Below are 17,053 nucleotides of genomic sequence, written 5' to 3' on the forward strand. Positions count from 1 at the left end.
TGTTTTAGGCTGAAATCTCATTTCAGAACTGTCACGTAATAGGCAACATATTTGTAATCATTGGCTGGGTGAGGTTCTCTAGAATTCACATTTCACATCACCACTGTGTGACTGATTACATCTCAACAAGTACATTATGCAGAAATGAAATGAAAAGAAACTCCCCCTTGAAACCTAGAACAGACATGCACTGAGACATGACTTGTGATGGGAGATTCTAAAAGATGTGCATGTTGACTGAAGGAGAGCAGAAAGGGGATTTTCAGAGTGTGATCAGTTTAAAAACTGAGAAAAGGGCTGTTTTATTTAGCTTTAGACGGTATATTCTACACACATTTACTGCTATCTCCGTTTGTTTAACAGAAACTAAAGTTTTATGCAAAAGTTTGAACACCCCTGGTCAAAGTATATGTTTTGTTGATTTTCTAAGTGAAAAGTTAACACAGCCTTTACAGAGAACACACGTCAATGTGGCAGTTTTCTGCTCATTTTAGTGCTCAGTTTCTATTTGAAGAGTTTCACTCCAAAACCCTGTATATCCATTTATAACAATTTGATGACATTCAATGCAAAACACATTTATTTCTCTAATAAAGGTGGTTTTCATCATAATATAGCATTGATATTTCTTGCATGTATGAAGCCCACTCTGAAAAAAGTTAATGCATTTTGGACCAAAGCTCTTCATTAATTTGCTGTGTGTGTGTGTGTGTGTGTGTGTGTGTGTGTGTGTGTGGTGTTTTTTCCCTTCAACTATATTATTACATTTGATTTTCTGCTTCTTTAATGTCAGAACATGCTCTCTCCATCAATAAGGTAACCTGAAGTAGATCCAGCATTGATTTCTCCTACAACACCATCTCACAAGGACTGAAGCAGTTGGTTCAAACAAATTGCTTACACCCACCTTCAGGAATACAGCTACTTTCAAATAAAACACATTTTTCTTCCACTGTAATTAAAGTCCATGCTATTTATAGGGAATGTAGTCAAAGAGATTTAAAGTTGAGGGAGCTCATTAGTGAAGGTTCTCCATCCACTATTTAGTAAGGCCTCTTCCTCTCTGGATTCTGAGCAACATATAAAGCAGCACAATCCTTTGGCCTCTTCCAGCGATACCTAAGGAACACATACAGATACACACTTGAGTTATATAAACTTCCTGTGGCACAGAATTGACGTCTTTCAAAAAGCGTCACTGCTAACCACACTTTACAACACCCACTTACTCAGTCTGTTCAAGTATTAGAAGACAGTCTCCCACTGAGAGATTGTACTCTCGGCCATTCATAGTGACACTTGAGGACCCCTCCTACAGTGAAGGGCAGAGGAGGAAATGAAATGTTTACCAAACAAAAAAACCTTCAACACTGAACCTAAGAAATAAAGATAGGTGGGTCATGGAGGGATGCAGAGTGAGTTTCAGAAAGATACCAGCTGCCAGATCCAGCCATCAGTGGTTCTTTTGGAAGGCTCAGTCTCTCCTGGACCATAGAGTATAGTCTGAAACAGAGTGATGGATGACCTTATTGTTTATATTGTAATTTTTTCTAAAAGGAGGTCATCAGTTCTGGTCCTGGAGGCCTGATGTCCTGCACAGTTTGGATATTTCTCAGTTAATAGTTAATTATGAGGTTTAGTAGGCATTAGAATAAAGAAAACAAAGTTTGCGCACACTGGGCTTCCAGGACTGGAATTGATGACCCCTTGTTCTAAGAATGTCAAACCTCTTTCTCATCCAATTTATAAGACCTTTTCAGTGTCTGAACTGGTGAAAGAGATCTAGAACCATGCAGGTGGCAAATTGGATTAGAAGGCAACACTTTCCTGAGACTTTAAAACAACATCGAGGCACAGATTGCAGATGTAGTTATGTGCATTTTGCAGCAGAAAAGAAAGGGAACTTTTTAGGTGGTGGTTACAAAAGTTTTATCCTAAACGTTAGGTGTGTAAAAATGAATTTTAGCATAACATAGCAAATGCCATAGATTTGGCATTATAATAGCAGTGGAATTCTGTTCAGTCTTTCATGAAGTCAACACTGCATAACATTTGAAAGAGTTAGCAAGATAATTCCACTGCTAAAAAATTCAGGCACCTCTATGGCATTTGCTATGTTATGTTAACATTTATTTTAACACAGGATAAAGCACATTAGTACTGTGGAATTCTGTTCAGTCTTCCATAACGTCGACACTGCTTACCATTTGAAACAGTAAGACTGCCCCCCCCCCCCCCCCCACTACAGGATTTTAAGTTGTAAGTACAGAACATTTTACAAACATTTATAATCTGAAATTGGGGTAGTCAAGACTGGAGTGTGAGTAGACCTGGAGATCTGCATTTGTAAGAAATTAAAGCCCAAATCAGACCCCCATTGTGACTCTGAGACCCAACCTGACCCAGCATGACTGGCACTGCTAAATTTGAAACCCAAACCTGAGCTGAACCTGCTCACATGCTCTAACAGAGATGACGTGACTTATCGCAGATAGTTGTAATGCTTTGCTTTGTCACTAAACACGAGTTGAACAACGGAATGTCGTGTTAAGATAAAGTGGTATTTTACTCCTTTTGTAATCCACTAACAGCATTTTTTTTATCATATACATCACTTTTTAATGCAATTGCCAAGGAACAGCATGCTCTCTCTCTAATCATCTCTTAGCCCTGCTGTGCTAAAGCTCCTCTCATTACTGATGCTACTTACAAAAATGCTTAACACTCTTCAAAAGAAATTTAACGAGCAAGGAGGGAGACCAGCTGTGACATTTTTCACCAACCCAACACATCTCTCTCATCATCCATGTTGAAAGTAAGACTGATGTACTATTGAACTTTTATCCCAGTTTGATTTCGGGGCTTGTTCACCCACTTCTCAAACTCTGGAGCTATTCTGCATGCAGCTATAGTCTACAAGGTTAGCATGTACAAGAGAGAAAGTGCATGAACATTTATTAAGGTATATTCTTGCAAATAAAAGCAAATCTACTACATAAAATAATCACTCCTTGGAAAACAAATCCGACATTGTATGAGAAAAATCGGCCCGAATCTGGCCCAAAACCCAATATCTTGTCAGGCCTTGTTGGGCTCTGGTCAGGTAGCAGACCTCTAGAGTAGATCAGAGAGGTCAAGTCTAGATTATAGATACCCATAACACAGGACAATCTGGGAAGATGATCAGTTAACTCCAGCCTGAATTTGGCACACTATTTGTAATTGTCAGAAGGAGTGACTGGGGAATATTGGCCTAACTTATCCTGTAATGTGGGCCAGGCATATAAAGTAACAGCTGAGAAGTTTGTTCCTGAAAGAACCTCCCAGACAGGCTCCATCTCCCTCTGCCACATGTTTGTTTCAATACCCAGCTCAGCACAATCTTTTGTCTAGAAGTCCTGATTGAGCACATGAGTTTAAATTGCCCTGAATGGCTCACTTTGGAAAGTGAAGCCTGATTGGTTCACCCTCAGATGTACTGCGTTTGGTCAGTCCCCTTCAAAGCAGGAAAGCATGCACACACACACACACACACACACACACACTGCCTCTGTACCTCAGTCTCAAACTGAGCTCCAAACATGTCCACAGGCCGTCCACTCGCCAGTGCAGGCTTCTGCTTTTCTACCCAGTCTTTGAAGCAGAATGTGGTCATTACGTTCATATTGTTGAGTGGAAAAGGCGCAGGCTTGATGGGGTCAGCTACAAATGATTCACATATATGAATTAATATATGCTTATAGATATACAATATCTATAGAAACAGATATATAAATATATATATATATATATATATATATATATATATATATATATATATATATATATATATATATATACATATATAAACAATCTTAAAGCAGACATCTAGTGCCCTCCATAAGTACTGCAACAGCAATGACAGAACTGCTATTATTGTCACATGTTGATTAAAGAAGATCACTGTAACCTTTTATTCAAGTCTGTATTTAACATATGTAGTACTGGGCCATCTTTCATTAATTTAATTTCCAGTCTAAATGACTACTCATTTTCATGAGCTATTTGTGAGGAGGTTAGATATAAGATGAGCCACTTGCACAAGGAACAGTAAAGTTAAAGGAAAATAAGTAAACAAAAAAAACAAAAACAAACAAACCAAAAAAAAAAACCCAGGAGTTTACAGAACTGGAATTGAAAAGATTATTAAATGATCCAGAGAAAACGAGACTCCTAACAGCAACAGATATTCCACAAAAATTTCAATCGGATAAAATCTCACTCAGATAAACAGCACTTAAAGCTTTCATCTTTGAGAGAGAGGAGAAAATCAAGCTGATTCAGATCTGAACATCCACAGGTGTTCCTGTCCATCCGTCCACTGTGAGACAACATCACTGAATGTGTTTAAGACTACTTGTATCATGAGTTGTACTTTTTGACTGGAAACTAAATAAATTAAGGGTGGTCTCTGACTTTTGTACAGCACTGTATGTAGGTTTTACAGTCTTGGCTTTACAGTGCACCTCTATTTTTAGGTATTCATATTGGGGCAGGAGGCTGAACTTCCAATTATGTTATATGAGCTCAATTGAGTATATGAAAAATGACTTTTTTATGAAAGTCCGACATCTAAAGGTGTAATACAATAAGTGTGAGAAACTGGAGACTGCAGAAAACAGAAAACAGTTACCTGGGTCAGGTTTCCCAGTCTTATGCTGCTTTGAGGCCATAAACCTGACAGCAAAAAATAAAATAAAAACCGGTACACACATGGCTGTGTCAAAATCCAGAGTGCATGCTTCACACTTGACCATGACTTACTCCTTAATAACTGGAACTAGTTGGGTGCCCAGGTTCTCGCAGTAAAACCAGCGTTCAAACAGGATGTCTGTGCTGTTATCCACATAGTACCTAGGAGTAAAAACAACCTGCTGCAGAAAACTGTGAATATGCATAGCACATTTGTGTGCATTATTAGGTGAATATAACAAAAAAAATCTAATTAAATGCATTTACAGTTCATTTGCATTCATTATAGATGATGGATACTTTAATTTTTATATATAATGAGTGGCCACTTCATTCAGTAAACCTCATTTACACTCTTTTTTTTTTTAGGTCCACTACCCATATAGGATGCTCTTTGCAGTTCTACAATTACCGATTGTAGTCCTTCTGTTTCATACTTTGTTAGCCCCCTTTCACCCTGTTCAAAAGTCAGGTGGTGGATCATTCTTAGCACTGCAGACGTGGTGGTTAGTGTGTTTTTGTGCTGGTACAAGTGGATCAGACACAGCAGTGCTGCTGGAGGTTTTAAACACTGTCCACTCATTATCCACTATATTAGACACTCCTACCTTGTCAGTCCACCTTGTAGATGTAAAGTCAGAGACGACAGCTCATCTGCTGCAGCACAGTTTGTGTTGCTCATTCTCTAGTCCTTCATCAGTGGTTACAGGACGCTGCCCACAGGACACTGCTGCTGAATGTTTCAGGTTGGTGGACTGTTCTCAGTCCAGCAGTGACACTGAGGTGTTTAAAAACTCCAGCAGCACTGCTGTGTCTGATCCACTTTTTCGCATTTTATCGAAGATGAGTGGCAGCGGCGTCTTAGTGAATGAGAGCCTTCTAGATCACTTCCATTTGATTTATTAATAAAATATATTTAAATTAAGTTCATTATGGGTCATTACAAATACTGTGCTTTAAAACTACCAAGTCCTCAGACAGTAGGAAAATAGAATTCCTGTAGAGAAAAAAAAGATGCATCAATAATATAATCGTTTTATAATTATATTATTTTAGATTACTTTGCTAATAATTTATCAATTTAGTGTAGTCGTGATGTTGTAACTGTTATGAATAATTGCATCAATCAAAGATAGTAACCAAGGCAGCCATCAGAATTTTGCAGACACTCAAATCTACAAATAATCCATGAAATTGACATCGGATGATGTCATAATGAATAAATCCTAGTGATGTTCTCTTGTGTGGCTTTGAGATGATGTATGCAGTGGTTTAGTAAGGAGATGAAGTAAGCCTGAGCTCTGGGGACCAGCTGATGATACTAAAGCAACATGAGTAATATGTTTTTCTAGCAGCTGACTCAGTTACCGGAGGCAGTCTGTCTCTGAGTGCAGTCTCCTCCTTTCCACCACCAGACCCACCGTGTTGGCCTGCCTCTGAGGAGAGTGAGGGATCCGTGCTGGCAGCAGAAACATCTGCCAACGAGAGCAGGGCCGCAGCATTAGAGGTAGACAGACGCATCAAAACACCCACCAGGATGGGAACATTGTCAGGTGGGTAGGAATGAAAGACTGAGCAGTGACATCAGCACAGTCACTGCAGAGAAAGCAAAGGGTGAAGTGTACATACTTCTGTGTTACAGTAACAGTCATGCAGCTCACCTCTCCTTCACGGATATGCACATCTTTGTGTTTTCCATTCTCTATCACTTTCAGGACCATGTCTCCTCTAATCTGGTAAAACAGCTGAGATATGAAGCAGAATCATGAGTAAAGTCAGTAGCTAAAACACACCAGTGTACTACAGTTTCATAGTAGTCCTGTGTGATTTACCACAAAGCATTGGTCTGATTTCACATGCAGGCATTCTGCTGCTAATTGGATATTTTAGTGATTTATTAATTTATCAGTTAATTAAATCAAAGACAGACAACAGGTAAACTACTGTGTTGCCAAACAAAATGCCTACTAGCGAAGGCATCCAGGACATCTGCTTCTATGGACTTTTGCTGACCTCTACTGGCCAAATCACAACATCAGTAATAGTTTATTCAGTAGATTCATATAACCAACATAAATAAGTTCGTTTTATTTATATATATATATATATATATATATATATATATATATATATATATATATATATATATATATACACACACACACACACACATACATTTCAGGCTGAATGCTGCCCCTGGCCTTTTTTAATCAGTTTGATACTTCATGACTTTTTCCAGATTTTATGGAAACTGGAAATAAACAATATTGTTACACTGATATTGTGCTCCAAATACCCCCTGTTAGAAAGACAGGTACATTTTCCATTTATCAAGGAACAAACAATGTAAATGTTCCCTCAAAGGTACAACAGTGGCTTACGGTCCAACTGTGCACCTTAAATAACAATCATATTTGTACTTTTTCATAACTGAATGTTTTAAAACGGAACAATAAAATAAAAAGCCTGGAGACGAGACAGGGTGTGGAATCAAACTATGTAATAAATATATTTATAATATATAATATAATTTCAGTGGATTATGGTACAGTTATGCTCCCTGCCAAAGGTGCTGAGATGTATCACTGAGGGTGCCACAGTTTAGTACCTTTTTTATGAGTGTAGAGAAATGTGTACCTCTCATACACCAGCGACAATACATGATTAACAGCAATGATTTCTCATGTGTATTTATTTTAAGTCTGGTGCAGTCAGCAAATATGTGGTGTCTGTGATGCAAAATCCAATTATGCTTGGAAAATGCATATTTATACAGGAAAGTGCTCCGGAGAAGAACCAGGCTGTGATAGTCATTCTGAATTTAACAGATGGACAATCTAATTTGTGTGGCTAAATTTAACACTGTTAATGTATCGCAGTCTTTTAATTATTTTATTATTATTCTCAAACAGGTTTAAATCTGACTGTTCGAAACCTATTTTTCAGCTCGGACCTCAGAAAACTGTAATCGCCCATAGCTCATACTGCTCATACTGAAAAATGGGAAACTCGGTGTACACTGTATCTGTGACTAAACTGAGAAGGACAAACTGTCCTCTGCTCCCAAATTTTGCAACACAGTTGCTTAATACATTCGTGACTCTGCCCGCATGACTTCTTTTAAACAAAAAACGTCTATCCTTTAACTCGAAAAGGCAGCACTCAGATTACCAATTAATCAAACTGTATCCAGTACTTCTACTTACTGTCACTGTCCAAAGACAAACAAGTATACAGGGGCCCAAAAAACTGCTGTTTTAAACATCAGGTTCTCAGGCTTTTATACACCAAGTGCAGCATATTTGTGCAATTCATTCAGACATCAATAGATTTTTTTGAACATGTGTATAACGTGTGCACATTTTCCAGGCAGCAACAGTTGCAATGTTATATTATTCACCTTCTGTGATCTTTCGCCGGCAACATGAACACATTCAACCTATCATGGCTGTATCTGGTATTGGCCTTGGCAACCACGCTGACTGATCGACTGTGTCGCAGCAACTCGCTTTTTAAGAAATGTCAATTAGTTTGTCTTCATCACATGGTGCTGTTTTGTCGGCGTAGTGATGCACGCTACACACTCGAGCACATTTGTCTTCACCTGGAGGGGTCCCCAAAAATGTGGCATATCTGACAGCCCCTCCTATCAAACTCTTCCTCCCTCTCTCCCCTGTTTAAATACTTACTGATCACTAGTTATTTTATAGACGGTTAACTGACAATGTAAACGTTGTTGCCAACATAGCATTACGTTGTGGTACCAGTAAATCACTAAACTATACGTTTCATATCTCTTGCCGATAACGTTGTGTTTTTAAGCTTTAAGCCAGTATGACAAACAAAATAAAACCAAACTGTTTAAATATATGACCAAAGCACAATTTGTTATGTTCTTAACATTAAACAGTTAAGAGCAATATCAAGTGGAGTAACTGCTTTTAGCCAGTTGGTATAAAAAGATTAGAACCAGAACTAATCATTCTCGAGAAAATATAGAGGTTTTCAAAATATGTTTCTCTTTAAATAGACAAAACACACCTGCAACTGAAAATTCACAAATATTTACAACACTCAGTCTTTCTTGCAGATTAAAGTATTAAAATAATTCAGTGCTGTTTGTTCTAGACAAATTAATGATTGTGTCCTTTCGAAAATACTTTTCTTGTTCTTTTATTAGATATTTTAAAGATTTTCATAGATATTTTGTAAATTCTGCATAATTAATTTGTAAATGTCATTCAGAGTGCTATGAGGTGAAACTCTCCAAATGAAGTTACTGAGTCAAGGTGGTGTTGAAAGGCCCTGAACATCTGAAACACTTAATACTTATGAAAGCTTCACAGAAGATTATATGAAATGGTTATAAATGCTTTGCCTGGTGCCTGAGACTTTTGACAGTTCTGACAAATGGCTCTGGCCTAAATGTATTTATTTGAATCCATTTAAGGAGCACTGAGGGCTTTTATGGAAAACTAGTATGCAAATAGTTGTTTGTTCGCTTGTTTGTTTTTTGTTTTCCAGATCTACCACGATTTCACAATCAACATCACAATTACAAATTCTTAGGTGCACCAGTGGTTTTGGATAGTAAACACACTGGGCTTTATTTGTGTTACAGGCATCAAGGCTCGTGGTTCCTATCAGCACCTCTGCAAAGAAACCAGAGTCAGTACGTTTCTCTACAGTTAACCATTTCACCTCAAACCACTCTGAATGACTTTATTTGTATGTCAACAATGCATGAATTATGCAGATTTTTTTAACTTGATTATATATATATATATATATATATATATATATATATATATATATATACTATATAAAACGTTCAGAAATACAAAGCCAACATAAATACAAAGGTTACATTAATCAAATGTACTATATATTTTTAAACCATCTAAATCTGTCACTGACCCATATGAGGACCAGGGATTGTGTATCACTGCATCCTCACACATAGAAGTCAGTACATCTAAAAGGTAAACTTAGAAAACAATATAGCATAGAAATAAACACATTTGTAAATGAAAGTTGTTTACATATTTATAGAAAGACCAAATAATGTCATGAGTTTTGCTTACATGTGATCTGTTTTAGGTCCAGCACAAAGGGCTATATTAATTACTGTTTAATTGTAATAAAACAAATGATTCTCAAATAACAACCAGTATAGTATATGACAAGAAAAAAACAGAAAAGGCATCAGTAAGCAAACAGGAAGAGGTTAATAACTGCAGAAGTGAAAGGGACTTTGCTCTCACTGCTGAAGCTCATATGAAAAACAAGTACAGTTTAGAGTCCAAAACCTCTAAACTCAGAGACTCAACATGCAATAATTAACTCATGAAGATCAGCAAGCTACACAGTAATGTCAGAGTATGTCTGAAGGCCAAGCTTATACAGTACATCAAAATACCTCAAATCAAATTTGCTTTTCTTCATGACCTGATTTGTTTTTGCTTATGCTGAGTACTGAAATCAGAAATTAAAATGTTTATTTACATATGCAGCATCCACAAAAAAGTATTTGGACTATCTGCAATACTTAAAAATGTAAGTTCATTATAACAAGAAACTAAATGTCAAACCAGGTACAGACCATTCCAAGATGGTCATTTAAATTGGCAAAGTGTTCTTTCAAAGAGTGCTTCATTGTTATTGGTTGAGCAGTGTCAGAGTTCTGAAAGTCTGCATTCAACATGCCTTTGTTCACTTCATGATCCCATCAATGAACAATTGATCAATTTCACCCACACTATAGTTAAAAAATAACAGCCCCACACTTTGACATTTCCACTTCTGTGCTTTACAGTAGCCTGAATGCAGTCTGGATGGAATTTATCTTCAGGCTCTCTGTTATTAATTAAACATTTCACCTAAATTTATCATTGGCTAAATGGTTAAATTGTCCAAATACTTTTTTGGAATGTGTGTGTGTGTGTGTGTGTGTGTGTGTGTGTGTGTGTGTGTAAGTTATATATATATATATATCAAAAAAGTTGGGTCGGGCATGTTTACTACTGTGCTTCATCATGCCTTCTTTGTAATACACTCTGTAAGCATTTGGGAACTAAGGAATACCGACTGCTGTAGTTTTGAAAGAGAAATGTTTTCCCATTCTTGTTTCATATAGGATTTCAGCTGCTCAACAGTTTGGGGGCTCATTTGTCATAATTTTCATTTTATTATGTGCCAAATGTTTCAGTGGGTGACAGGTCTGGACTGCAGGCAAGTCAGTTTAGCACCTGGACTCTTTTAATATGCAGCAATGCTGAGTAATACATGCAGAATGTGGTTTGTCACTGTCATGCTGAAATAATTCCTTCCCTGAAAAACATGTCTGGATGGCAGCATATGTTGCCAAAACTTGTGTGTATATAGACACTTTATTGCCAAAAGTATTCACTCACCCATCCAAAGCATTGAATTCAGGTGTTCCAATCACTTCCATGGCCTCAAGTGTATAAAACCAAGCACCTAGACCTGCAGACTGTCTCTATAAACATTAGTGAAAGAAAGGGTCGCTCTCAGGAGCTCAGTGAATTCCAGTATGGTTCCACAGGTGGCAGAGGTTTTCAAAATATTTTTCTCTTTAAATAGACACAACACACCTGCAACTGAAAATTCACAAATATTTACAAAACTCAGTCTTTCTTGCAGATTAAAGTATTAAAATAATTCAGTACTGTTTGTTCTAGACAAATCAATGATCGTGTCCTTTCAAAAATACTTTTCTTGCTCTTTAAAATATCTAATAAAAGATTTTCATATCATGAAAATCAGGCATGAAATTTCCTCGTTACTAAATATTCCACAGTCAACTGACATTGTTAATGTAACAAAGTGGAAGTGATTGGGAACGACAGCAACTCAGCCACGAAGTGGCAGGCCATGTAAAATGACAGAGCGGAGTCAGCGCAGAGGTCGCCAACTTTCTGCAGAGTCAATGGCTACAGACCTCCAAAACTTCATGTGTCCTTCAGATTAGCTCAAGAACAGCATAGAGAGCTTCATGGAATGGGTTTCCACGGCCGAGCAGCTGCATCCAAGCCTTACATCACCAAGTGCAATGAAAAGTTGGGCTTTGCCCCTTAGTTCCAGTGAAAAGAACTCTTAAAGCTTCAGCAGACCAAGAAATTGTGCATGTTAAGGCAGACGAGTGAATACTTTTGGCAATATAGTGTAGCTCAGCATTAATGGTGCCTTCACAGATGTGCACGTCACTCATGCCATGTGCACTGATAACACGCTGAGTGGTCTTTAGCCTAGAGGACACAGTGTCCATGATTTCCAAATAGAATTTCAAATCATGATTTGTCAGACCACAGGACACTTTTCCATGTCTTCTCAGCCCATTTAGAATGAACTGGTTTTGGCCTTGTCCCTTGTGTACAGAGATTTCTCCAGATTGTCTGAACCTTTTATTGTTATTATGTACTGTAGGTGATGAAAAACAAACGTTCTTAGCTATTTTATATTGAGAAATGTTATTCTTGAATTGTTGCAGTCTTTCACAAAGTGGTGAGCCAGTTTTTCCGGGGTTTTTTTTAGCATTACACAACTTCACCGACCTTTTGTTGCCCCCGTCCCAATTTTTTTGGTATGTGTTGTGGCATCAAATTCAAAATGAGAATATATATTTTTCCAAAAACAAAATTTCTCAGTTCCAAAATCTGATATGGTATATTTTGCCTATTTGCAATGAAATATAAGGTTTACATCATTTGCACATTATTGTATTTTGCTTTTTTTTATATCTTGCACAGCATCCCAACTAATATACGGTATATATTGGAATAACAACCAAAATGATAGCACAGGTGCCACAGCTGACCAGTTTCAGCAGTTTCAGCCTACACTGCCATTACTAAATGTAAGTAGTGAGTAGCAAGTACATAAAGAAGAAAAACAAATTTGATTTGTAAGTTACGGACAGCAAAAATCAATTCAGCTAATTATTACTTATTAAAGTGTTCATCCAAGCTGAACATAAATATGCAGATTTGCCTTCATTAAAAAGGAAGTTCACATGGGTTTCAGCATCAAATTGCTCTCTAAACCACAATTTCCCTTTTCATATATACCTCACCTCTTCACCCTCCTCTATGTGATAATCCTTGCGTATGTTGGGGCCACCGACATACATGATGATTAACTGATGGAAGAACCTGAAAATGACATGTTTAATTACTTATTTATTTGAATTCCGTCGTTTAACGATCTAAGCAGTTATTCCGTTTAAATGGGAGCACAGTTGTAGTTACTTACATTAATTTGTTGCACACTGGAGGCAGGAATGAATGCTCATTCTCTGCGATCCACTTGTCTATGTTGACGTGAAGAGACTCGTTGGTCATGATTTTAATGATGCTGAACGTGCAGTATGTAGTATGCAGCTCGTCTCTGAGCGGTTATGACTCTGTGCAGACCAGAGCTGTTGCAGACTGTCTGAAGCTGCTCCTGCTGGGGTGGAAGGGGGGCGGACAAGACCTGTGAGCCCCGTGTTTAACGAAGCCCAGCCTAAAATCCCTGTTTACACTTCACCGGTTATCGAGTGGCGCATACGTGGACCATGAACCCAGACCTGGCCTTAGGAAGTGACCTAAAAACTAACCATTTATCTGATTTTCTTATATTAGCTAGTTGAGCTACTTTACTATTTTGGTTTCAGTTCATGTTTAGGTGTAAACCGGCCATGGAAATGTACTGGCTTTGATGATAAGCTAGTATTAAGGCACGAACCTGAAGTTGACTTGCTATTCGCCAGCTCCTTGCTCGAATTGTCCCGGTCCGCCTTAAATGGTGCAGCAGATACATTCTGGCGTCTCATGAGCCAGCCTGTAACTGCACCGTTTAAGGTGGACCGGGTAAATTCAAACAAGAAGCTGAGTTCAACTCCGCTATTGAGCCTGTGTAATGTATGTTGAGCAGAAGTCTGATTCATTGCACAATGCAGTGGCTAAAATAAACCCCTTTCAACGTGCTGCAGCCTGAAATGCCCCAGATATTTAGACACAATAGTCCTGTGTTTATTGAAGTCAAATGACGTTACGTTACCTGGATAGCCAGCTAGCTAGCCTTAGCTGGACGCTAAGTGTCAGCCAGCTCTCCAGGGAGATCAACCCATTGGCTAGCTTTGAAGAAATTAAATAATGTGTCTTATTTCAGTTAAGTCAGTACGTGTTAGCAGATTCTGAAGTCAATTTACATAGACAACATTCAGGTTTTAACTCAACGGAGTAACGTTAGTGGCTTGCTAAGCTAACGCTAGCAAGCAGGCTAACCAACTGTTTGTGTTTGTGCGGGTTGTTTTGGTAAAATGGAGACAGAATTATTAATCTGTCAGAGCAATAAACGCACTGATATCGCATAAAGAGATCATTATTAGTTTTTTCGGGGCAGAAATGCGGTTTCTCTGTTGTGCTCAAAAGCCGTGCAGGGAGCTTGGATGGATGGAGCTCCAGTGGCGCAATCGGTTAGCGCGCGGTACTTATACAGCAGTACAAAGCAGAGCAATGCCGAGGTTGTGAGTTCGAGCCTCACCTGGAGCAGATCTTTTGGACTCGTCCGAAACGTAGACGCAAAGCCGGGCGAGTGAGTGACACAAGGTAACAGTTACAAGAATATTGTAATATCAGTACAGTGGTACGGTAGAACTGCAGGAGATGTACAACAAAATGAAGACGCATTTTAACGGCAGAATACTGTGGACGTTTTTAAGTGTTGGCGAATGATCTAACTTAGTCGAACGATGGCAAATGCGGTGCACTGTTCTGAACTATGTAACGTTTGTTTTTTTGTTTTAACTCATGGGGCTCATGCACGGGTCTAAACACAGCATATATTTCCTTTCTCTTTTTTTTGTCACGTTTACACTACAGAGAGGTGGGTTTCTTATAAAGGTTTAAGCAAAATATAGCATTCAATATCCTTTTATTTTATGATGACGTCAATAACTCCCGGACACCTAGTACAGTAGGTGGCACTGTAGGATAATGGAATAGGCCTTTGCACATATTTAAAATGTGTGCCAGATGATGGCAGTGTTGTACAAGGGCTGAGCCTACCGGCAGCATTTTCTAAATCTCTCTCTCTCTCCCTCTCTCTCTCTCTCTCTCTCTCTCTCTCAAGCAATGTACATAATAGTTCGGCCAGCTTTGCTTTATCTGGCTTATTTCAGCTTGTAAGCTTTAGCTTTACTCTGTCTTGCAGGCTGTTTAGAGGTGCTCTATATATAATTATAAAAGAGGGACTGGAACATATAGGAGTGACAAATGCACGTGTTCTATGTAACAAGTGCATTTCCTGTGAATATGAGAGAACATGAATCTTTTATTTTCCAGGTGTACCATAAAATAATATAACTCTGAACTGAACTGGATAATAAGTCTCTAAACTGTAATTGCCTATTATAGTACTTTTATACTATTGACAGAGTGGATCAAACAATGTTAGGTCTACTTAATGATAGTTCTATTACATAACTGGTTGAGATTCATTCTATTTTTCCACACACACATATATATATATATAATTTGTTTGCAGGTAATTTATCAATAGTGAATATAATAGATTGTGCTTTCCTGCCATCTTGATGCAGATTCATGTGCTTTCTAAGGCCGTTCCTTACTGCCAGAGTCTATGTGACTAAGGATTGTAGTATGTTTTATATTGTATAGTGTGAAATTTAGATCTAGTGGTTGTTTCAACCCAGGTGGTCTTGGTAAGTGAAGCCGTTGGACTGTGCAGATTTGCTGGAAAGCTGGCTGTGAACTGATGCTATAATGAATCAGTTTAACCATCAGGTTTAGGACCTGAGTCAACAAATCAAGCCTGGAGTGTACAGATATCTAGCCATAAACAACACCTCCCCCTATCCCCAAACTCCAGTACCAGCGTGGCTTTCTCCTGTGGAGAGCACTTGAAGCTACAGTAGAATTAACATGAGCTCAGTGCTCTTAAATATAGGTTCTTGAAAGGTTACTGGCATGGATGCATGTTTCTAGGACAAAAACTTTCACTGGTGTAGAGTTATACAGCTGTATGACATTATTCTTATATAATACTTTGGTGTAAATTATATCATTGGCATTACACTGTGTGGACGTTCTTTAAAGCTTTTAAAAAGGTTCTTCGAGCTCGCATCTCATTTATGAAATTGGTCACTTAAAGGACTAACCATTGTTCCTACACTCTTAGAAAAAATGGTTTTATATGGGCCAAAAAAAAAAAGATTCAGTGACTTACTATGACAACAGAACCTATTTGAAAAATGATTCTTTATAGTACCAAAGAGCCACAAGATCAGAACGAAGCCTTCTCCACTATGAGTCGAAACACATACCAAGTCTTTTGAGAAGTTGTCCTGCTCTGTTGTCTTGTCATGAATGCCACCTCACATCAGTTAGAAGGGTACGAAGCTGGCGATTGGTAAGGTGTTGCTATCGTGTCCCAGGTTGTTGTTAAGGTGTCGATAGATGGTTCTTATGCTATTAAATACACTGAAATCACAAATCCACTGCTTCCTTAAATTTATTGATACCTTAAATTCATTGCTACCTTAAATCTGCTGCCACCTTAAATTCATTGCTACATTAAATTCACTGTCACTTTGAACTTATTGATACCTTAATTTCACTGCCATCTTAAATTCATTGCCATCTTTAATTTACTGACACCAAGCACACTATACAGTTATATTGTAGGCCCCATGGTATACTACAGGACCTACAATCAATCCTGCAAAATTTCATGGTTATAGCTCAAGAACTGCAAGACGAGAAACATTTTATTTTTGGAGCGTAGAATAAGAAGAAAATGAAGTTTATAAAGAACAGTAAGTTGGCTTTCTCAAGCCAACTTTTAATAATCTGATGAAGTGTAATTGATTTCTTCATTTGTGTTTATGTATTCAGGCACTTTTTACATGCATTAACTCACTGAAACCGAGGAAGCAGCCAGGGAGATGGTTACCTCTGCCCTGTAGGTCATGGCCTTACATACAGCACACTTGAGGCGTGTTCTTGTGAAATCAGTGCCCTGCACGTACAGGCCCTCTATCAATGGGAAGTCAGCAGCATCCATCATCACCATGTTCTGTCTGCACTTGTGGTGTGTCAAAGGAACGTATGCCAGCTTGTTTTTGGAACAGAGACAAGAATTCACTGATCACTACAGTGCACTTTATTGCCCAAACACTTCCAGGAATGTTTGTTTTAGGTGCACACTTTCCCACTAATTCTGCCCTTCTTTTTTTTCATTTGTATTTAAATGCTAATTTAAGGTGGGTGTGATCACTGAGATGATGACTGTGAAACAA

The 17,053-nt window shown here is 38.1% G+C and overlaps 1 protein-coding gene and 1 non-coding gene across 2 annotated transcripts; one reads left to right on the forward strand and one right to left on the reverse strand.

Moving 5' to 3' along the window:
• Positions 1-273: 273 nt before the first annotated feature.
• On the reverse strand, positions 274-13,357 carry haao (3-hydroxyanthranilate 3,4-dioxygenase). The gene is made up of 10 exons (XM_017690619.2): positions 13,003-13,357; positions 12,824-12,902; positions 6,393-6,476; positions 6,100-6,206; positions 4,804-4,893; positions 4,673-4,716; positions 3,557-3,702; positions 1,435-1,503; positions 1,230-1,312; positions 274-1,119 (listed from the first exon to the last, which is right to left on the reverse strand). Exons 1-10 carry the CDS (start codon positions 13,089-13,091, stop codon positions 1,044-1,046), a joined length of 867 nt encoding a protein of 288 aa, XP_017546108.1. The 5' UTR covers positions 13,092-13,357; the 3' UTR covers positions 274-1,043.
• Positions 13,358-14,191: 834 nt separating this feature from the next.
• On the forward strand, positions 14,192-14,285 carry trnai-uau. The gene is made up of 2 exons: positions 14,192-14,229; positions 14,250-14,285. It is a non-coding gene; the product is annotated as a tRNA-Ile (tRNA).
• Positions 14,286-17,053: the final 2,768 nt, after the last annotated feature.

The sequence above is a fragment of the Pygocentrus nattereri genome, chromosome 5, assembly GCF_015220715.1.
Source record: "Pygocentrus nattereri isolate fPygNat1 chromosome 5, fPygNat1.pri, whole genome shotgun sequence".
NCBI classification, from domain to species: Eukaryota; Metazoa; Chordata; class Actinopteri; order Characiformes; family Serrasalmidae; genus Pygocentrus; species Pygocentrus nattereri.

Excerpts from the sequence above, each read along its gene's own strand:
- haao (XM_017690619.2), bottom strand. The coding sequence starts at position 13,091 with ATGACCAACGAGTCTCTTCACGTCAACATAGACAAGTGGATCGCAGAG. Across the intron at positions 4,894-6,099 it reads TCAGAGACAGACTGCCTCCG|GTACTATGTGGATAACAGCA; the intron begins GTAACTGAGTCA and ends TTTTACTCCTAG. Across the intron at positions 1,504-3,556 it reads GAGCTCAGTTTGAGACTGAG|ACTATACTCTATGGTCCAGG; the intron begins GTACAGAGGCAG and ends ACTCTGTTTCAG.